Source organism: Cnephaeus nilssonii (assembly GCF_951640355.1).
Source record: "Cnephaeus nilssonii genome assembly, chromosome: 2".
In the NCBI taxonomy this organism is placed as follows: domain Eukaryota; kingdom Metazoa; phylum Chordata; class Mammalia; order Chiroptera; family Vespertilionidae; genus Cnephaeus; species Cnephaeus nilssonii.
Genome location: NC_137073.1, coordinates 62,526,814 through 62,551,671, shown reverse-complemented (window position 1 = coordinate 62,551,671; position 24,858 = coordinate 62,526,814). Strand labels below are relative to the sequence as shown.

At 34.3% G+C, this 24,858-nt stretch overlaps 1 protein-coding gene across 5 annotated transcripts in view; it reads right to left on the bottom strand.

The window, feature by feature from the left end:
• The window catches only part of ARB2A (ARB2 cotranscriptional regulator A), a 372,775-nt gene that overhangs the window by 273,625 nt on the left and 74,292 nt on the right, over positions 1-24,858 (bottom strand). For all 5 annotated transcript variants that reach the window (XM_079790343.1, XM_079790345.1, XM_079790347.1 and 2 more), the window contains 2 exons: positions 6,500-6,565; positions 2,172-2,363 (listed from right to left, as the gene is read on the bottom strand). In XM_079790343.1, the coding sequence (XP_079646469.1) occupies positions 2,172-2,363; positions 6,500-6,565 (258 nt within the window). The remainder of the gene's footprint in view (positions 1-2,171; positions 2,364-6,499; positions 6,566-24,858) is intronic.

Sequence of the window (24,858 nt, the reverse complement as noted above, 5' to 3'; positions counted from 1 at the left end):
TACCACAATAAAGTTCATATTCAGTTACTATAAAATAAAAGAATAAAGTATATAAATTAAAATTTTCAAAGTACACAACATACTGAATATACTAAATACTAAAAAAGTATTTCGAAATCAGCTGCTTTTTATTTTATTTTTTTCAAGGAATCATGAGTTGCTATGATTGAGAAAAGCAAAAAAAAAAAAAAAAAAAAAGTCAAGGTAATGAAATGTTATCCCCCAAAACACTATTCCTACTTACAAGAACAAGATGACTGACTATTCTAATGTCACTAACAAACTTGCTCCCTCCTGTTTGGGATATTAACAGATAGTCAATTCAAAGATGTTTGGTATGAATTCCCACTGACACCCTTCACCTCAAAAAACCTTATGCAACAATAAAAAAAATCAAGAATGGGAAAGGCTTAATTGATATAGTAGCAGGAACAATATAATTACATAAAGTATTTCACTTAGCTCTCAAACATACAAACATCTGATTTTCTTTACTAAATTAAATTTTCAAATATTCACTGAATTCTGATCACTTTTCATGTACTAGTATAATGTTAAAATACATCAACAGGGTCTGTTCTAACCACAAACTACTTTGTCAGAAAGTTCATTCATTATTCATATCCTGAAGTATGAAACAGTTTAAATAATATTTCATGTGAGTTACTCCAATATAAACCTCAATATTTTTAGTTACGCAGTTCAGTTCTACTAAAACCACACCAATGAAGTTTGCAACCAATCAAAAGTAGTAATGCCTTTATGTTCTTTGCATATTCATAAAGACTGAAAAAAATATGCAATTCACCTACAAAATTCTACCTACAGCATTTTAAAAGCCTCAAAATCTATTAACCAAAATATGATTTAAGAGTTGGGTTGGGCCTTAAATACAGTTGACCCTTGAACAACATGTGTTTGAACTGCACAGATCCACTTATATGTGGATTTTTTTCAATAAATATGTATAGTAGTGAAGTACTTTCTCTTCCTATAACTTTCCTAATAATATTTTATTTTCTGTAGCTTAGTTTATTGTCAGAATTCAGTATATAAAACATATAACATACAAAACATGTGTTAAGCAACTGTTTATGTTATAGGTAAGGTTTTGGTCAACAGTAGACTATTAATAGTTAAGTTTTGAGTGAGTCAAAAGTTATATACAGATTTTGGACTGCACACGGGGCAGGTATGGGGTAACAGTTGCCCTAATGCTCAGATTGTTTAAGGGTCAACTGTATTAACATTTCAGAATTAACAAAGTAGAGAACATATTATCTTTGACCTTTGTCATAAATCATCAGTGTATCAAAGAATTCCTTCCCAATTTTAATTACAAAAATAAAGTTTATATTTTTATATTATACAAGATGCCACTTTACTTTTTTTCTGAAGCAAAACTCTACTTATATATAAAAGAAATCCATACTTTACAAAATTTGGCTATTCAACAGAGCCTAAGAATAAGTCAGTAAAACAAAAGTAGCCTAACAGTTAGATATTGAATACCAGGCCAGAAAAAAAAAATCAATTTCACTATTATAGGAAAGAAAACCTTAAACACGATTTTAAAATACCAATTTCTAAAAGGTTTAAATTCAAAAAAGTAATTCAGTAAATAGTGCAATTTACCATTTTGTATGTATGTTATATGCTTAAGGCATTTTATATGTGCCTCTAAAGAGTTAAATTTAGAGGCACATATAAAAGAAATAACTTTAAAAATACTGAATTATTCCATCTCTTCTTTAAAAGAATAAAAGATTAATTTCAAGTAGCAGATATCCTTTCGTTTCTAACATCATTAAACTAGGTAGGAAAAGATTTACAAAAGCAGTCATATTTTTTTCAGAAGTATTTCAATATTATTGATAAGTAGTTGATAGTTTAAGTGATATTTCAAATAATAATAAACAAAAAAATTAAGAATAAAAGATATTCATTTCAAGGACATTATCTAAATTTTATACACTTAAGATATTTTGTTTTTATTGTAACTGCAAAATAATGCAGAACAATTTTTCATTACAAATAAATAATAACAATTTAAGGATAAGAGTATGTATAGGAGATATGTTAGAAGAAACATGATAAAATAAATTATAAACATAATAAAGCAGAGCTATAAAATGACCCCCCCAAAAAAATATAAAAGAAAGTGCACTTACATCCATAGCTCTCTTAATAAATGGTATCTGTGTGCCACTGTCCAGATCTTCATTTATAATAAGCCTTCTAGCCCACTGACCTGCCCTGACAACACCACTACCATGAATTAAAACCATCAGTTTCTGTGGATTTGTCAAAGCATCCTCACTCATAAAGATAAAACTCTTTGGTTCACTCTCAGAGGCATCTACCTGTAATTAAAAAAAGTTAAATAATAAATAAATGTTTTCTGATCAGGCATAAATAGAAATGAAAAAAACCCCACAAATAATGCTTACTAGAAATTATAAAATGGTTATTACAGAATTATAGGAGTAAAAAAGTTTAAATTAAAATTAAAATATTCATTAGAGAGTAACAATTACATATACAGTAGATGAGTAAAAAAAGACATGATAGTATAAAAATATGAAAAAAGAATATTGGAAATATATGTATCCTATATTATTGTTGTACTAGAGGCCTGGTGCACGAATTCGTGCACCAGTGGGATCCCTTGGCCTGGCCTGCGGGATTGGGCCAAAACTGACTCTCCGACATCCCCCAAGGGGTTCCAGATTGCAAGAGAGTGCAGGCCAGGCTGAGGGACCCCACTGGTGCACAACAGGGCCAGGGAGGGACCGTGGGAGGGCTCCAGGATGTGTCCAGCCCATCTAACTCAGTCCCAAATCGGCCGGACCCAGGCAGCAAGCTAACCTACTGGTCAGAGTGTCTGCCCCCTGGTGGTCAGTGCGTGTCATAGTGAGCAGTTGAGTGGTCTTAGCATATCATTAGCATATTATGCTTTGATTGGTTGAACAGATGATCGGAATACCAGACACTTAGCATACTAGGCTTTTATTATACAGGGTATTAAGTGTCATTATATATAAGAATAACTAATTTTTGTCTAGATACTATGCAAATGTTTTTAAAATATTCTCTCAATCACAATACCATTAAGGTGGTATTATTATTATACTCATTTATAGATGAAGAAATTGAGATCAAAAGAATTTAAATAACTTGCCCAAGGTCACAGAGCTATCCTACCTAATAAAATAGTAATATGCAAATTGACCGCACCTTCGCTACGCCCAAGCCATGCCCACCCACCAAAGCCACACCCACCAGCCAATCAGGGTGAGTATGCAAATTACCCAACCAAGATGGCGGTTAATTTGCATACGCTGAGAGAGGGAGGAGTGAAGACTGAAGACAACTTAGAAGGAAGAGGGAGGAAAAGCGGAAAGCAAGGTGGCTGCCAGAGGGAAAGCCCGGGCAGGGCAGAGCGGGGTGGAACGGGGCGGAGCGGGGCGGGCGGCAGTGGCGAGCGGGTGCCACCCGGTGGCCATAAAGGCGGCGGCAGCGGCAGCGCACGCGGCCGCTTGCAGGATTTTCCTGCAAATGGGCTACTAGTAAAGTCTATAATTCTATAATTGAAGAATACTGTACCTAAAATAGAAACAGAAAGACCCAATTGGAGGATATATCTATTGGAAAATCATATATTACGTACAAATACCACTAAGCTTTTAAAAGGTGGAGGGGAAACTATTAAAAATTCAAAAATCTACTGTTCTATGTAAATGGACTTTAAAATTTCATTCAGAGTATGAACATAAGGTTATATAATAACTATTTAATAAGGGAATATTATTTGTGTACTATGATAACCTTATTTTATGTACCAGCTATCTATGGATGAAAAGTAAATATTTTTATTCATTTTGATTGTACTTAATATTTAGGTTTAAACTAGATGATATATGATTTAGATTTGAAAGACTAAATGAACGGATGACTCCCCAGTCATTAACTACATACGCCACAGCAGGCACTGAGTGACATTCCATAGCAGTAGTGGCAAGTAATTAGGAATGGAAGCCTCTATGCAGCCTGGTCAGAGACAGAAACTACAGTCTTGATGGCACCCTCGAATAGAGAGGGTCAGTCCACCTGCTATGTAATTCAATAGTTCTTTACTTCATCAATGGTATATATCCATGCAGTTATCAAAATAAGAAATAAACAAAAACTCTAGATACCAAAAATGCCCTGGATTCCAAATATTCCCGGGAGGAGAAAAAAAAACAAAATTCCTCTACTTCTAAAACAATCAGATTGATATAACAGAGGCTTAGAAATTCATGTAAACAGAGCACAAAGGGCAATTATTTCATCAAGAAGAGCATGGTCACAGAGTTTAAGAAAAAATTCCACCTTCTCAGTAAAGCCTTCCCTGACCACCCCTTTTAACTAATATCCCAAGAATTCTCTAGTTCCTTTCTCTCTTTTATTTTCCTCCATAGCACATGCCACAATCTAATAAACTGTATGCTTTACTTTACATATTTGTTCATATAACCATTTATGAACCTTCTGCTTCCTCCACTAGAATGTAAGTTTAGGAAGGCACGAGCTTTCCTGTTTGTATCTAGCTACATTCCCAATGCCTAAAGGAGAGACAGCATATTGTAGGCACTCTGTAACTAAAGGAATGAATAAACTTTTGGAATAAGTAATCTTATCAAGCATCACCAGTGACTTTCTTTAGATAAAAGGTATTTAACGATGCATCCTATAACTGGTTATAACTTGCCTGGTTCAGAAAATATATATTGAATATTAAACTAGTACATAATTATAAAGAGTTTTAAAAGAGCTACACATGCTAAGAAATAAAATTATGTAATTGTATCTTTATTAGTAGTAATTAAGTATGCAGAAAGAAAGATATGAAGTGTAACAGAATCACTTTAGCTTCAATTGCATGAGATGTCCTGAGTAAACAAATTACAGTGACAGCAGGTATGATCGAAGCCACAGAGGAAAGGAAGAGGATGAGAGAAAGTGGAAAACCTAATCTAGGTAATTCCAATTTACTTAAAACCATTATAGGAAAACAGAGGAATGACTAAGTTAAAGTGGCTCAAAACAAAACAAAAAACCAAAACGGGAAAATGGTGATAAAAAAAAAAGAAAAAATTAAAAAGCAAAGTTGTCAGTGTGTAATAAAAAGGAGGCCATGGAGGTTTCTAGTCATGCATTTACCAAAGAGTACCTCTAACCATGAACAAATAAAAATGCCTCTTAAAGCCAGTGAGGCCTTAATGGAGCCCAGAATGCTATGGAAATGGACATCTCTATATCTTAGCTCTGGACTTTCCAGTGGGGGCCGAGCACTGTTTCTTTTTACTATTTGACTAAATCCCATTACCAAGAAATTCAGTCAATTTTTTAAGGAATGAAATCTTGGTAATTTAAATTCTACAGTAATCACTTTAAAACTGAAAGAGTACTTTTTTTTCAGAAGATAAAAATGTGGTTTTTTAATTATAATGTTTAAAATATTTTAAGGGGCTATAAATTAAGGTAACCATGAATAAGCCATGTTACTTCAACATCCCGAAATATTAACTTTAAAAGTATGAGAACATTAGAAAATTCAAGGTAATGAAACTGAATTATGTAATGGTACTAAAGATTAAGGAGTAAGGGTAGTATTTGAGCTGGTTATTGGCTAGTATATCAGTTTAACACAGAACTCTGACTTTGCAGTTGGTAACTATAACTTACTTGTATAAAGTTAATGATAATTTCCATTAGTAAAATTTCTATATAATGAGTAACATATTTTTTTCTTCATTAACTAAAGTTTAGAAATGGCTGTCCCAGGTCCATTTATCTTCAAACAATAGTAATTCATTAAGCTGAGCTTTCATTAGGAATACATACATATAAGGGTCATTCCAGTGTACCACCTCACTTCAAATAATTAAGTAATAATAAATTATATCAATAAGTGGGAAAGGGTGGAGAAGGGTGGTCCTTCTATTACATTATCATTCACAAAAAAGGATGGAAATCAGTCTTATTTTTTTTAAGGCGGGTATTAGTGTTTCTTACCTACTTATATTTTACTATCTTTTCAATTACAGTTTACATTCAACATTATTCTGCATTAGTTTCAGCACACAGCCTAGTGGCCAATCATACTCCTTACCAAGTGCTCCCCTCTGTGACTTCAAGTACCACCAGGCATCACACACAATTATTACAATATCACTGGCTATATTCCCCATGTTGTACCTAATATACCATGTCTATTTTGTAGAATACCTCATCCCATTGTGCACAATAGTTCTGAAGATTTTCACTTTTTAGGAACTATTGTACACAATGAGATAAGGAATACTGACAGGAATTTAATATCATCTTTATCAATATCAAAATACTAGGACCTTAATATTTAAACTTATCACAGTTAACCTAAAACAAAAAATTTCTTCTGAATTGAAAACTACTTTATTTGGAAGTATAAACATTAAAAAAAAATTGGACTTACTGGTATAGATATTTTTTTCAAATTACAGTCATTTTCCAGAAGCTCATATACATACTTTGTGATGATCTAGGTAGGAAAGAAATAACACATTAAGATGCAATGTTGTTCATTATCAAATTCATATAAGTTATTATCACTTATTGTTCTGAATGAGTATCTCTCTATTTTGGAATGTTCTTATACTAAATTAAGAGACTCTTTACTGATTACTAGTAATAGTTTACTTCCTGTTTCTGTGTGAATAACTACTAGTATGAACCTTAATACTATGGATTAGGACCAGTTAATATAAACTCACAAATAAGGATTTCCTATTTTTTAAAGCAATACTCTGTGAGCATATTTTTTTTAGTTATTTCTGGAATCTGTTTCCCCTATAATTTACTTACAGATAGTATATCTGATATAATACTATTGTGACTCTGAATCGTAACGACTCTTTTGTATTTACTGAATCAAAGAGGGAAAGGTAGGAGGTATTCTAAACAGAAAAAAAAACGATTCAGCAAAGCCAGGCACCAGGTAGTTATCACTGTCTGTAACATGGGTAGGCAGAAACATGGGTACCCAAAGATGTCCACATCTTAACTTCCAGAACCTGTTAATGTGTTACGTTAGATGGTAAAAGAAACTCTGCAGATATGATTAATGTTAAGAATCCAAAATGGGGAGATTATCCTGGGTTATCTGAGTGGATCCAATCTAATCACGTAGCCTTAAAAGTGGAAGATTATAGGAAAACTGTCAGAAAAATGCAAACTGAGAAGGCCCTGATTGGCCATGCTGTTTCTGAAGATGGAAAGAAATTCAAAGATCCTAGGAAGAAAGGCTGATTTAGGGCCTGGAGCATAGAAAGTGCAAGGTGAGTCAGAAAATAAAATTTTGCACCAAAAAATAAGAAAATACTGAAAGAATGATGAATAAATGTTAAAAGAACACAAAACTTGTTTGATGATAAGTCATCTGGCCAAATCTAGAATTATCTAGGCATCAAAATAATGATAGCCATGGATTATATAATCCATTGAATAAAATAAGAATCATCTGTCGAGCATGGATTGACCAAATCGACCCTTTTAGGTCTGACTTGAGACTGAACGCTCCCCAAAGGCCCGCTTTCTCTTCTCAAGGCCTCCTGAGTCCCCATTCATACCATCTTTGTACCCACAATCATACTGATGTTTTAAAAAAAATCATTGTGTTTTTACTATTTCATTTCTGGCATTAATAAAAGTTTTGTAAGGAGGGGGAAAAAAGAATCGATAATTCCATAATGATATAAATAAAGTAAAAAGAAAAGGAGAAAGTTCTTTCTTACAATAGTATGCCAACTATTGCATACAGAATGATGGAGTTAAGAGAATCAGCAATAGATTCTAAAATTAAAAGGTGGAAGTTTCATAAAGAACATAGTCTGAAATATTTCCCCCCAAATTACTGATTAATTACAAAGAGTAAAATAATAGTAACTCTATTTGGAGCAAAACAAAATTGTGTACTCTTGAAATCATGCATGGAAGACAAAGATCACATCGAAGGTACTTCTGTCAAAAAAGCATGACCTAAATCTACTTATGAGAATACATATGACAAACTCAAATTGAGGGTCATTCTATAAACGTCCTATACTTCAAAACAAATGTCAATATCAATAAAGTTTTAAAAAGACTAAGGAATGGTTCCACATTAAAGGAGAATAAAGAGACATGACAACTAAATGCAAAGTGTGAACCTAAATTTAGTCCTGGAGTTGAGGAATATCAGCTATCAAGTACATTATGTGACAATTAGCGAACTTTTAAGCATGACTTGTAGGTTGATAATATTGAATCAATGTAAAATTTCCTGATTCTGATAACTACACTGTAATTATGAAAGAATATTCTTAGGAAATATGTACCAATGTATTAGAGGTAAAAAGGCATAAAATTTCCAACTTTTCTCTCAAATGGTTCAGAAAAAAAATTATGTAATATATAATATATATGGTCTTTGTAATCACTCAACTTTTCTGTGTAAAACTATATCAAAATACATTGCTATTTTAAAATTTCCCATACTGTACATATTCCTAGTTCAGGTGCTACTGACACTGCCTGTATTTTCACAAGTATTTCAATGTAGATGTGGCCAATGACAAACAGGGTAACAACAACTGTCTTTCATCAAAATATTTTAATTTCTTGAAATGTTACAAGACCACAGCTATTCTCAAGGATAATTGTAATCCACATTGCTTGTCAAAAGCAAAGATTCACTGGAGCAAGTCCTATAATTTTCCATGTTTGTGCCTATGTTCATCCCCCACCTAAAATTCTCTTAACTTTCCCATTTTTCTCCAATTGCTCAAAAAACAATTCAAATGCTACCTCCTACCTAAAGTTTTCACTGATCCTGCCAATGAACATGTCTTTCTTATGACATTTAGTGCTCCATAGTGATTACCTCACATTCTCATTTGGCCACCAAAGTGAGCCCTTAATAAATAAGAATTATATGTATCCTACTTTATTGTAGCATCAACCACACTGTAGATACACATGAACAATGAATGAATGAAAAATAATTGGTAGTGCTCACAAACATGTGACTTTTCAGTTTATAAAAAACACACAAGCAATACATTTAAAATATTTTAAAAATTACTTTTTGTATTGAAAGTAAATTCACAAGATTTAAACATGAAAACAGGATAACACAATAGACATTGAGAAGTGTAACTCCCACCCGTCTTCCTCCATTGTATACCCCGTCATTCTAACCCTTATTGGTAATCGTACTAGTTTCTTATGCATCTTCCAGTGTTTCTTAGTGCAGTCTAAGCAAATAAAAATGTATTATTACCCTCTGTTTATTAGAAAAGACAGCATACTGGACACACTGTGTTGCACAATGTATTCATATCTTCTCTTTTTTATAGAAAACCAAATACCGTGTTACTTATCATCTAAAAATTTATATTGATGATCTCCTCTCTCAGAAATAGAGACCTTTATTAAAAATGGAACTCCCATTTGACCCAGTAATCCCACTCCTAGGACTATATCCCAAGAAACCAGAAACACCAATCAGAAAGGATATATGCACCCCTATGTTCATAGCAGCACAATTTACAATAGCTAAGATCTGGAAACAGCCTAAGTGCCCATCAGCAGATGAGTGGATTAGAAAACTGTGGTACATCTACACAATGGAATACTATGCCCCTATAAAAAAGAAGGAACTTTTAACATTTGCAACAACATGGATGGAACTGGAGAACATTATGCTAAGCGAAATAAGCCAGTCAGAGAAAGATAAATGTCACATGATCTCACTCATATGTGGGATATAATGATCAACATAATTTGATGAACAAGAATAGACTGATCTAGAGACAAATGGTAGGGGAGGGAGGGTTAGAGAATAACCAAAGGACTTGCATGCATGCATATTAGCATAACCAATGGACACAGACACTTGGGGCGACGGGGGCTTGTTCGGGGTGGAAATGGCTGGGGGAGGGGTCAATTGGGGAAAAAGGAGACATGTGTAAAACTTTAGACAATAAAAAAAAAAAAAAAACAGAGACCTTTATTCTTCTTCATTAGTCATAGTATTTCATTGTGTGGATGTACCATAGTTTAGTAAAAATCTTAAAAATTATTTAATGCTTCACAAAAAATAGTCACTAAGGAAAACATACATAACCATTATTTATTAAATCCTATGAAAATTAAATTTACACAAAGTTATTACCTTGGAACTTAGAAATCATTTAAAATGATTTTTTCCACCCTGCAAGTTACCTAATTATGTTAAAAAGAAAAACACTTTTCCCATTTTATGTCTCATTTATCTAAACATTTCATCCTAGCTTCATCCTGGGTAGGAATGACGGGAGAGTAGGAAAGGAGGAAAGATGGAAGGATGGGTATAGAGAAAGAAGGAAAAAGAAAAAGAAAAATTTTCTTAATAATTAAGGTTTAATATTATTCAATAATGTCAGCTTGGCTAAGCCTAAAAGGGCTCCTCTAGCATCTTTACATTAAAGAGACTATGATATGAATGGCAATCAGTTGTCTAATTAGAACTAAAGAACATTTACCCTGAGTGTATATCTTCTTAAGTCAGAACTACATCTTAAATTTCACTAAAATCATCTTCATCTTGGCCCAATTTTCCCCCTTTAAAACCTTTTATACTTCATTCTTCGTGGGTACATTCTAAACTTTAAAAAATCTTTTGAAGTAACTGCTTTTTCAGCATATCTTTGAAATAAAATTCATTCCTCCAACTTTCCATTAGCATTCCCTGGAGTCCAGTCTATATCCCCAGCTGTCCTTCATTTACATCAGCTTCAGATCATTTGCTCACACATTTTCCTTTTACCTGCTCTAAAAAAGAGACCTCCTTTAAGCCATCCTTAAATAGCTTCTTAAATAGCTTACCAGAGACATAGACTTATAAATGTGTCCAACTAACTACATATATCTCCTTGCAGCGATTTCACAGGCACCTCAAATTCAATATGTTCAAACTGAATCCATCTACACATGTCCAAACCTATTTCTCCTTAAGTGTGCTTACCAACTCCATAATGGCACTACCATCCACCTAACTGCTTGAGCCAAAAGCCTAAATAAATATCATGACTCTTTGTCCTTCTTTTATTCCTTACAATCAATCATCAAGTTCTTCAAGCTAATATTGCAAGATCCCTAGATCTACCCACCTCTACTATCACCACTCTAGTCTATCAATGGGTTATTATCTCTTCTTTGGATTGCTTCTGAAGCCTCCTTCTGCTATATCTAATGTAGCCCAATTTCCTTCAGATCATATCTCCTGTTAGCAGACATGTTACCCCTTTAAAAATGCAAATCTAATAGCTTCCCTGTGCTATAAGGAAGGATAAGACCCCAGTCTTTAAATCCAGAAAGGCCCTATCAGATCTGACTCCTGCCTACTTCTCAAATTTCATCCTATACCACGCTTTCCTCACTCTCTGTATTGTGTAATCACATTTTCTTTTGAATTCTCAGATGCATAAGGATCTTTTTTACCACAGAGCCTTAGCAAATAATGTTTCTTTGCCTGTAATGCTAGCCCATTCTTTCCTTGCCCAGTTTTAACACCTTCCTTGCCTGGCATTTCAACCTATTTTCAAGACATAGCTAAGAATTTTGAATTCCTCCTTCCCAACTCTTAGGGTATTAATAATGTCTTTTCCAAGATCTTTAACACTGGACTTTAAGCTTTTGGAAGAGAAGCAACTATATGTTCAGAGGTTTAAATCTTATATCAGAGTATGAGATCATAACGATTCACCTCTAATACAATTCATGGCATTTAAAAATAGATTTCATTCTAGCAAAGACCTAACAAGAAAAATCTGGTTCTATTCTAAAGTTCAGACATATAGACCAAAGGAATAGAATAGAGAACCCAGAAATCGACCCAAACCACTATGCTCAATTAATATTTGACAAAGGAGACAAGAGCATACAATGGAATCAAGACAGTTACTTCAATAAATGGTGTTGAGAAAATTGGACAGATACATGCAAAAATATTAAACTAGACCCAACTTATACCATACACAAAAATAAACTCAAAATGGATAAAGGACTTAAACATAAGACGGGAAACCATAAAAATACTAGAGGAATCCACAGACAGCAAAATCTCAGACAAATGCTGAAGCATTCTCTTCACCAATACAGCTCCTAGGGCAATGGAAACTAAAGAGAAAATAAACAAACTGGACTACATCAAAATAAAAAGCTTTTGCACATCAAAAGAAACCATCAACAAAACGACAAGAAAGCCCACTGCATAGGAGAACATATTTGCCAATGTTATCTCCAATAAGGATTTAATCTCCAACATTTACAGGGAACTCATACAACTTAACAAAAGGAAGATAAACAATCCAATCAAAAAATGGGCAAGGGACCTAAATAGAAACTTTTCGAAAGAAGACAGAAGGAAGGCCAAGAGACATATGAAAACATGCTCAAAGTCACTAATCACCCGAGAGATGCAAATCAAAACAACAATGAAGTACCATCTCACACCTGTCAGAATAGCTATCATCAACAAATCAACAAATGACAAGTGCTGGCAAGGATGCAGAGAAAAAGGAACCCTCATGCACTGCTGGTGGGAATGCAGACTGGTGCAACCACTGTGGAGAACAGTATGGCGTTTCCTCAAAAAAACTAAAAATGGAACTCCCATTTGACCCAGTGATCCCACTTCTAGGAATATATCCCAAGAGACTAGAAACACCAATCAGAAAGGATATATGCACCCCTATGTTCATAGCAGCACAATTTATAATAGCTACGATTTGGAAACAGCCTAAGTTCCCATCAGCAGATGAGTGGATGAAAAAACCGTGGTACATCTACACAATGGAATACTACGCTGCTATAAAAAGGAAGGAACTTTTTCCATTTGCAACAGCATGGATGGACCTGGAGGGCATTATGCTAAGCAAAATAAGCCAGTCAGAGAAAGATAAATATCACATGATCTCACTCATTTGTGGAATATAATGAACAACATAAACTGATCAACAAAAACAGATCAGACTGTCGATCAGACCTTCAAACCTCAGAGGGAAGGCAGGGGAGGGTGGGAGTAAGGGGGAGAGATCAACCAAAGAACTTGTATGCATGTATATAAGCAGAACCAATGGACACAGACACTAGGGGGATGAGGGCATGAGCGGGTGGAGATGTGGCAGGGCAATGGGGGGATAAGGACACATATGTAATACCTTAATCAATAAAGAAAAAAAGAGAAAGAAACCAAAACACCTTTTGAATGAGTCCTACACAATTTCTAAAAGTAAACTCTGAAGGCATATATATTAGTTTAATGAAAACATACTAAAGAGATTAGTTGTCATTAAAATAGAAAACTTCTTAAACTAAAAGAATATCTTAGTATTTTGGCTTAACAAAAGCAAACTTTTAAAAAATTACCTTAAATATATAATATGTAACTTCAGTGATATCTGAAAGCTATTTTATTATATAAAATATTTTACTTTGGAGAGCCTCACCAGCTGGTAGCATTTGCCCAGAGAGACAGCTGTTTTTTTAATTTCCCTATCTCAGCACGTTTCCAACTGTCAATTCTCACTGTATGCAATCCCATAGTGACAGAATACTTTAAGAAATATGGCTCATTAACTGTAAATCTACGACGTCCACTCTCTTCAGTGAATTCAAATTAAATCCACAGACTTGCTAGATCATAACAGAATTCCCCACACATTTTTGTTGTTCTTTTGCATTGCAGACTTAAAATAAAATATTCACCCCATCTACTATAAAATATTTTGCTCATTTCTATAAATACACTGACATAAAAATGTTAGTGGAAGTTTACTTTAAAAAATTATGAGTTGCAAAGCTATTTTAATAAAATAAGAACTTCCAAATGATTTTACAATGCAAGTGGCTTACAATTTTGCAGAGAGATTAGTTTGGACAATAATGCTCAAATTTAAAACGAATAATAGTTTCTTAGAAAATTATCAGTAACAACTCTAAGAGGACACTGATCACACATAAGAATCCTATCTAATAAAGAGGGAATATGCAAATTGACCATCATGCTGTCACAAAGATGGTGGCACCCACAGCGGAGGCGGGGCTTCTGTAACACAAGATGGCTGCACCCACAGCAAAGGCCGAGTTCCCCTAACTAGCCTTAACGAGCAATCAGCAGAGACCTGAGGCTATGCCCCCCCACCTAGTGGGGCTTGACAGGGGATCTCAGGCCACGTCCCTGACCCGGCGGGGCTTGACGGGGGACCTCAAGGTGTGCCCCCCACCCCAGCCCAGGCTGGGGGACCTCAGGCCGTGCCCCCCACCCTGGTGCTGGGCCAGGGGACCTCAGGCCATGCCCCCTGCTCTGGCACCGGGCCAGGGGACCTCAGGCCATGCCCCCGGCTCAGTGGGGCTTGACGGGGGACCTCAAGGCATGCCCCCGCCCCAGGTGCCGCCCGCCCTGGCACCAGGCCAAGGGACCTGAGGGTGCGCTGGGGGACCTGAGGCTGCGCCCTTGCCTGGCGGGGCTTGACGGGGGCCCTGAGGCTGCGTCCCTCGCCTGGCACCAGGCCAGGGGACCTAAAGCTGCGTCCCCTTGCCCGGCAGGGCTTGACAAGAGTGGGGCCAGCCAGGTCTGGATCTCACCCAGTGGGGGTGGGGCCGGCTGGGTCTGGGTCTCTCGTGATTTTGAAGCACCGTGGATGGGCAGAGACTTGACTCTGGGTCCTGCTGTGCACCCCAGACTCTGACAGGAGGAAGGTTTTCATATACATTTTACTAATTTTCTTTCATCTCTGACACTTCTATTATAGAGAAAGGGCAAATAGCAATATTAAAATATTTCCTCTAATTAATCCCCTTTTAATGTGCATGAATTTCATGCACCAGACCACTAGTCAAATCTATAAGAATCAAATGAGGTAATACAAATAATTAAGCTTCAAAAAAAGAAAATCAGTTTTTAAAGTGCAAGGTGTTTTTACTATTGATACAAGTAAATCACCTTCATAACTTATTTGGAAAGAATTATAGCAACATAAGCATAGGCCATCTGAGGCAGATGCATATTGAATACATACACATACACACACACCAAAAGCATATCACTCAGGGATAATCACGGTCATTGGAGAAATTGGAGACCTTGTACACTGTTGGAGGGAATGTAAAATGGTGCAAGCTACAATGGAAACAGTATAAAGCTTCCTTAAAAAGTTAAAAATAGAATTATGACCCAACAGTCCTACCCTGGGTATATATCCAAAAGATGTCTAAGGTATCTGCATTCCCACATTCAGTGCAGCATTAACACAATAGGGAAGATAGGAAAACAACCCAAATGCCAATCAATGGATGCATGAATGGATAAAGAAAATGTGGTATATAAATATAACCGAATATTATTCAGCCTTAGAAAAGAAGGAAATTCAGCCATATGCTACAACTTGGATGAAACTGAAGGACATTATGCTGAGTGAAATAGTCAAACTCAGAGAAACAGAAAGTAAAATGGTAGCTGCCAGGGGCTAGTGAAGGGGGAAATGGGAAGTTGCTATTCAGTGAGTATATAGTTTCAGTTTTATAAGATTAATTAGCTCTGGAGATCTGCGGTTCAAACAGTGCTTATGGTAACAATACTGTATTTTGCACTTAATTTTTTTCAAGAGGATACAGCTCATGTTAAGTATTCTTATTACAATTATATACAAGGTGTCCAAATGTATACATACTTTAACAGCTGATAGCTCACTTTTGAATATGAAATGAATATTAATAAATACTGCCTTTATAATTATTCAAAGTGTGCCTGTACATTTTTAGGATACCCTATATATATACATATATAGTTTATGATAAATATAAAAATCTCATAGGCCTGTCGCATATCATTACAAACACAAAAGAAGATTTGCTGGAACTAAAAGAAACTTCTAGATAAGTACCATATTGGGCATGCAGTGATTTGAAGACAAAGTCACAGAAAACTATGGTCCCTTCTTCATTTTCTTCCAAATGCTCTTCCCTAAATAGATGGACAATGCTTGAAGAATTATCACTTATGTGGAGACTAAGTCTCTTCTTTACTGACTGTAAGAACATCTGGGGACCAAGACTGTCAGCCCACATCACCTTTGGAACTACTCAGAAACAACCACTAATTAGGGATGATGTGACAGTTTTAATCTAATAATATATGATATAGCCCGAGTGGTGTGGCTTAGTGGTTGAGCATCAACCTATTAATCCAGGAGGTCAGGGTTTGATTCCGGTCAGGGCATATGTTCGGGTTGCGGGCTCGATCCCCAGTGTGGGGTGTGCAGAAGGTAGCCAATTAATGATTCTCTCTCATCATTGATGTTTCTACCTCTCTCTCCTTCTCCCTTCCTTTCTGAAATCAATTAAAAAAAATAGTAATATATATTATCTATATCCCTCTATCTATACCTATCTACCTACTTAAATGTATATACCCAAACATGCATACATACATATACAATCTAGGCATTAAATAAGTTACTGTCCTTAGGAAAAATAAATTAATAACTTTCTCCACAGATATACACAGGTTTCTAAAATATGAACAGATATCTTTATGAAATCATTAGAAAATGGGCAGTATCCTTTATAAATTTATGGGCAGTGCATTGTTTATGGAGCTAAAGTTTGTATGGGATGCAGAGTGTTGGACTAGTTCTAAGATTTAGGGGTTGTGCAGTGTCACTGAGGCATCCCAGATAAACTCTCACAGGTTCACCAATTCAAGTCTGAATTCTTGCACAGGCCCCTCTAATATCTCAATTAAGATCAGTCTGCATTCTGGGATCCACTAAATTGTTCTATAACCATTGACTTCCACTGTTACAAACCTGAAAAAGAAATTGCATTCCTAAAGTGAAAATTTCCCATTTCACTATTCTTTTCTATTCAAGGAACTGATGCTTTGAAAATGTTTCTCATTTACAAATATATATATATTTGTGATTATTTTCTAAGAAATAATTATGATCTGAGATAACTTAGTAATATCCTGCTTGAAAGCAAACAAAAATAATTCTTAACCCTCCACATAAAGTATTCTTCCCTGATTACAGCAATGAATACAACATTGCTTAATATGAAGCCTAATTCATGCTCTCTGTCAGGTAGTTTGTTGAATCAACAAATATTTCTTGAGAAGCTACTATGTGCCAGTCATTGATCCAGGCACTGGGGTTATAGAAGAGAAAATACAATCATCTGCTCTCAGGAGACAGATACTAAAAAGTAAACAAATAAATAGGATAGTTCTTTATTACTTCACAGACTACATAATTCCTGATTGAACCTTTCACCTCTAGTTTCTGTGTGACAGGTGGATCTGCCAGCTATTTCTTCTCCCCAACTGTCAACACTCACACTCTATTTTTCTACCAAATCAACCTTTACTAAATATAAGTTGTTAGAATGACTTATTGTCAAGCTCCAAAAGATACCTAGCTCAGACAATTTAGGATTTAGCAAACACGGACTTTATCTGATAAACTGGTTGTGTCCCTCAGTTGATTTTAACATTTAGTATAACATGAAGACAAATGCTCAAGGAACTAGATGGGAAATTAGTACAGATGAGCCCGGATTATGTTTTTTAAGAACTTTGACATAGCTTCAACTAGTTATCCTATATTCAAAAAGACATTCAGGACCCTAAGGCAAAGCTAAAAAGTATACATAATCTTTTTATGTAATACAGTCTACATACTTATTAGCAATCAAAACCCACATTTGATCTTAGGTTTGGAAAACCCAATGCCTGCAAACATTTTCACAAACTGCTCTTCCCTCCGTCAAGTTACATCTGCTCTCCCTCCTAGAAAAAGTTACTTCTGAAAAGGAGTTCAAAGGCACTTGAAATATATGACTTTTTAATTCAAGACTGAATAATCCCATGCAATCAGTTAACCTCTACCTCAGAATACTTCATTGGTAAAAATGGCCAAACACAACTTTCTGCACTGGAAAATATTTTAAAATCAACATCTAGTCAATGGCTTTTAACAGTTTTAGTTAAAGTATTCCATAAAACTTTCAATAGTGTCATATTGACCTCAAATACTTATTCTGAATAAAGTTCTAGAATTCTTTCTAAATTCCATATCATACTGTACAATAATCAGAATCCCTGTTCTTTTTTTTAATATGTTTTTATTGTTTTCAGTTAGAAAGGGAGGGAGGGAGGGAGGGAAAGGGTAAGGGAAAGAGAGAGAGAGAGAGAGAGAGAGAGAGAGAGAGAGAAAATATGAGAAAGAATCATGGATCAGCTGCCTCCTGCACATCCCCAACCTGGGCATGTGCCCTGACCAGGAATGAAACTGGGACCTCCTGGTTTATGGGTCAATGTTCAACCACTGAGCAACACCAGCTGGGTGGAATCCCTCTGTTCTGATCAAATAGTGCACAACCCAAAAAGAGATTCCCAATAGTATATGTGTCTGTACACACACACACACACACACACACACACACACACACACACACGAATATGGATATGTGTGGATGCGTAAGAACATCCCCAAAGGAGAAAGAGGTTCAAGGAACAATTTGTGCAGTCTCTTCTTTAAAAATAAGAGAAAAAAAAACCCTCAAAACTGACAAATTCATGAAGCGGAATAAAATAAAGAGTGTAATGAGGAGTCCCATCTGCCTATGACATAATAGCCAAGCATGATTTTTTAGAATCTTTTTCCTTTAACTAATTTACCAAAATGTTCTTAAAACCTACAGAGTATTGAGATGGAGATGTGATGGGGAGGTATAAATTAGCATATATTTTGGAAGTCAAATATAGTTTATCTTTATTGGTAATAGTAGGATTTAGCCTAGTTTTTATTTCTATTATTTCCAAAATCCTAATCAATTTTGAGGAAATAAGATAATAAATAAAAATATGAACAAACTTAGAATAAACCCATCATTCCTCTGGCTCATGCAAAATATATTTGTAAAATATTTGCATGTAAAAACAAACTGCAAATATTGCAAACTACATTTCATGCAAAATATACTTTGCATTAAATATCTACCTGAATAAAGATTTTTTTCCAGAGCACAGAAAGATAAAGATTTAGTACAAAAGGACATTGGCTCAGAACAACATACCAGATGAACATAAAAGGTTAATTTTAATAATCAAATTCATAATTCATCTAATCTAGGAAATGCCAAGAATAGTTTAAAGAGATACTCCATTTAATGTGAACTAATACACCAACTGTTAGTAACAGTGAAGATGACTAAATGATTCTGAAATACAATATGCTTGTGTTTAATGACATCCATAGACATGTAGAAAATTTACAATAGGTTATTTGCCCAGCTACTATGATGCTTGTAAAACCATTACTAGGCTACAAATCTTATTCTACTTTTAGAACTACCCATGATGCAAGAAAAAAAAAAAAGCATAAAACATATTATTCTTTTCTTAGACAGGTACAATTCAGTGAAAATACAATTTTAAGAATGTTATGCTTTTGTTTCTGGCACAGAAAAACATCTCTAAGCATTATTCATATTATTTCTCTCCCCTAAAGTTAACATACTTTAATGCCATATGGGCACAAATTTACTTCTGTTCATTTAAACTTGCAATTAAACTTTATAACATAGAAAACCGCTAAAGTAAAATAATCCCATTCCACTGAAAGGCTTTTTTTTTTTTTTTTCTAAAATAACATGGGTGATGTGCCAAATGGCTGGGGTAGTAGCTCATTATACCTTCAGAAAGAATCCAAGTTTTAGGCTTATCTTGCATTCTCACATGTAGCGTCAAAACCTTGGAGTGCTATCAAGGGTTAGAAAGGGCAGATCAAATGTCTGAATTAAGTAAATTCTATTCTGAGAGCATTTGTTGTTTAGTGATCTAATGAACAATGCATCAGTAGTCTACTGACCAATGCATTTTATTTTAACTTTATTAAATGACAAAAGTCCTTATATCTAAAATATTCAAACCATTTCACAGAAAGAAGCCCTTGTGTTGCCCATAAAATGTTCTGGTTTTTTTAAAATCTACATCAACTCTTTTAAAATAAAAAAAATTCCATTTAGTGGACTGAAAGAAATACCTTGTAAAATTCTGATTTATAGGGAATCAGAAAGCTAATACACTTTATAAGAAGTAAACATCAGGATGTGGTCCAGCATACCATTATTCCTAAATATATGTTCATTTTTTCTTTTTATTTATTTTTAAATTTATTGGGTGACATTGGTTTATAGGATCATATAGGTTTAAAGTATACATTTCTATGACACATGATCTGTATATCACCCAAAGTCAAATCATCTTCCGTCACCATGTGTTTGGCCCCCCTTTAAATCAAGTTTCTTAGATGTATAGATGGATAGGTTTTCATGATCAATAAAATATTTAAAGTAGATTTCATTTAATATATCAGTAAGTTTCACTAACTGCACATTTTGTGTGTTTATTTACTTTTTTTAATGCAAGATATAATTCACATACAGTAAAATGTACTCTTGCATAGTATATAACTTAGTGGCTTTTGGTCTATTCACAAAGTAATGTAATTATCACCAATCTATAATTCCTGAACATTTTCATCACTCCCAAAATGAAATCCAGGCCCATTAGCAGTCATTTCCCTCCCTTCTCTCTGCTCAGCCCCTTGCAACTACTAAACTAATTTGTTTTTTATGGATTTTAAGTGGGCACATGAAAAGAGAAGGCATAACCAATTATAGTAGCAAGGCCAAAGAAAGATTTCTAAGGAATCAGGCAGCAATATGGGGAGTGGGGAGAGGATGAGGGGATTAAGCCTGGACATATAAAACAACATTCTCCATAGGATCAACGAGGATAAATTTTTACTCTATATTTGGAGAGTTTGAATAATGTTGTTAGGGCACTTAAATTATTTAATGTTAATTAACTACACAAATTCTAGTGGTTGGCACCATGACAAATAAGGCAAAAAATCGCACAAAAAACAGATTGAGTTCAAAAGCAAAAATAAATACTTCATTCTGAAATTGAAATGCAGTCACATATTCAATTATATTAGTCAACTTGCTAAAAAGCCTCCACAATAAACTTACAGCTAACATATTTAATGGTAAAAGTCTGAATGCTTTCTCCATAAGCCTAAGAACAAAGCAAAGATTTTCACTTTCAACGTCTTATTCAACATAGTACTAGAAGTTTTGACCAATGCAATAAGAAAAGGGGAATAAAAAGAAATAAAAATTTCTTTTTGCAGATGACATGTTTGTCTACACAGAAAATCCCAAAAAATCTTGCAAGAAAAAATAAATTCCTAGAATAAATGAGTGCAGCCGGAAATGCAGGATATAAGATAAACTTATAAACATCAATTGTATTTCTATATACAGTAATATAAACATGAATGCTAAAACTAAAAATATTATACCATTTAAAACAACTCATGCAAATGAAATACTCAGGTGCAAAATTAACAAAATGTATACAAGACTTGTAACCTGAAAAGTATGAAACACTGGTGAAAGAAATAAAAGACATAAAGAAAAGCAAGAAATACTATGTTCATGTAAGACTTAACATAATAAAGATGCTTATCTCTACAAATTGATAAGCAGGTTAATGCAATTCCTATTAAAGTCCAAGCAAGATTTTTTTAGGTATACACAAGATTATTTTTAAAAAAATATAAAATACATATGGAAAAAATATATGAAAAAGTAAAGGAACTAGAGTAGATAAAACAATTTTGAAAAATAAAGTGGGAGGGATCAGCCTACCCAATTTCCAGACTTATTATATAGCTACAGAAATCCAAACAATGTGGTGTTGACAGAATGATAAACATACAGATCAATGATACAAAACAGAAAACTCAAAAGCAGACACACATATATGCCCACGTGAGTTTTGAGAAATGTATAAAAGCAATTCAATGGAGAAAAGATAGTCTTTTTAACAAATGGTAGCAGAGTAATTGAATATCCATAGACAAAAAAAGAACTTTAGCCTGTCTCACACCTTATACAAAACAATTCAAAATGTGAAGTATAAAGCTGTAAAATTTCTAGAAAGAAAAACATAGAAGAAAATATTCAGGGTGTAGGACTAGGCAGTCTTTAGATTTTACATCAGAAGCATGATCCATAAAAGAAAAAATTGATAAGCTGGATTTCATCAGAATTAAAAACTTTTGCTCTGTGAAGGACCTGTTAAGTGAATGAAAAGACTATACAACTGATTCTTATTATTCACGGTAACTATGTTCTACGAATTCTCCATGAACACTGAATCAGCTAAAACTGAAATACAGATTCCTACAATTCTCTGGTAACAACATTATCATCAACCGATCAATACATAAACTTGTTTTATGTGTGTTTCTGTTTAAAGTCACCTTATTTAATACACAGTGATTCATTAAAATTGAACTCATGCCCAATATAGCACTATCACTCATGCCTGAACAAAGCTTATCTAAAGCAGGTATTTTCTCTGTAGGGCACATCACAGTACAAAGATACAAGAAGTATGGTATGAAATAATCTATGAAATTAACTCTTATTTACAATATGAGAATTAAAACAAGAAGGCAGAGCATCACCTTGCTTAACCACACCTGGAAATGTGCATGTCAGGTGACTCAAAATTCCCGCTCTGTGCATGTCTTCAAATGACTGTAAAATCACCACAAGTATTGATTCGAGGTTACAAATTAATTTTAACAAGTAAACAAATTTGCAAATAGAAATTCCATAAAATAATGAGCATTGACTATATTTGCAAACTACATATCTGAAAATGAACTATTATCTAGAATATAAAGAATTCTCAAAATGTTAGAGTAATAAACCCAAAGAATCCAATCAGAAAATTGCAAAAAAAGACATTGAGATATTTTCCTGAAGAGGATATAGAGATGTCAAATAAGCACATGAAAATAGGTTCAACATCTATAGCCATTAGGGAAATGCAAATTAAAACCACAAAGAAACATCACTACACATCTATGAGAATGGCTAAAATAAAACATAGTGATGACACAAATGCTGGTGAGGACGCACAGAAACTAGATCACTCATATACTGCTGGCGGGAATGTAAAATGAAACAGCCACTCTAGAAAACAGCTTGGCAGTTTCTAAAAATATAAACATGTTAACTTACCATACAAGCCAGCAATTGCACTCCTGGGCATTTATCCCAGAGTAATAAGCAATTATTCTAACACAAAACCTGTATATAAATGTTTAGAGCAGTTTTATTCATAATAGTTCCAAACTTAAAACAATCCAGATGTCCATAAACGGGTGGTTAAACAAACTGTGGTACATCTATACCATGGAATAATGCTCAGCAATAAAAAAAGAACAAACATAGCCCTGGCACAGTGGCTCAGTTGGCTGGAGCATCAAAAGGTTGTGGGTTTGACTCCTGGTGGGGGAATGTAAGGGATGCAACCAGATCAGTGTTTCTCTCTCACATCAAAGTCTCTCTCTCTCTCTCTCTCTCTCTCTCTCTCTCTCTCTCTCTCTCTCTCTCTCTCTCTCTCCCCTCACCCTTCTCCTCCCTCTAAAATCAATAAACGTATCTTCAGGCAAAGATTAAAAAAATAAAAACTATTGACAATGGAACAACCTGAATGAATTTTCAGAGAATTATGCCGAGTGAAAACAGATAATCCCAAAAGGTTACATACCAACTCTATAGCCCCATTTATATAACATTAAATGACAGAATTATAGAACTGAAGAAATGATTAATGATTACCAGGGGTTAAGAAGGGAACTGAGGTGGGTGTAGCTATATAAGGAATATACAGAAGATCCTTGTGGTGATGGAGATGTTCTATATCTTGACTGTTTCAATATCAATATTCTGGTTGAATCACTGTACTATCCTTTTGCAAGATGCTAGCATTGAGGGAAATGGGGTAAAGGGCCACAAGATATCTCTGAATTATTTCTAACAACAGTATATGAATCTACAACCATCACAAATTAAAACAGTAATGCAATTACATTTTCAAGTATTTTACTTAGTATATCATACTGTTTTCTTAAGGTAGAAATTATTTAGTTCTGAAACTCATATTCTTCATTTTACTTCAAATAAATCTAATAAGTTAAAAGATGTATATGCATTAAAAAGTGAGTAGAAAGATAAAATACATTAAAGTAAAATAATGAAGTAAAATATTGAATTGAAATTGCTTATACAAAAGAGACTTGTTTTTAAACTTCCAAAGCAACATCAATAAGTACTTCATTATTCTTTTTCCTCAACATAAAATCAGAGTTATTTAAAAATTACAACTAGAAGTAAGGATCTTTTTGGTTTAGAGTGCAAGCATAGCATTAATTTAGTTTTAAAGAATCGAATATCACAAATTTGATCCAATTATAGAAATAGTTATTGTTCTAGTTTCTGGCCACTGGTTGCTTCTCTAACATACCATCTGACAAATGTATACCCCCTAAGAAAGGGACTGAAACAATACCTAAATTTAATTCTTCTTCACAAAAGAAAAAAATAAATCAGGAGAAAAGAGAAAAAACAACTAATAGATTTTAGATTGGTTGGCAACATCTTTAGAACATATCGCAAAAAGCTACAAAAGTTCATCAAGGAAAAGTTAATCCACCTCCTATGTCTAAATGATGCAGCAATATATTAGTTAGAAAAGATTATAAGTGTGAAAGAAAAAAATCACTATCTGCAATAAAAACGTTAACATCTGTGCTATAGAATATAGCAACCATATCTAGGTTGATCAAGTTTAACAGGTTCCAACTCTCAAGAACTGTAAAGAGC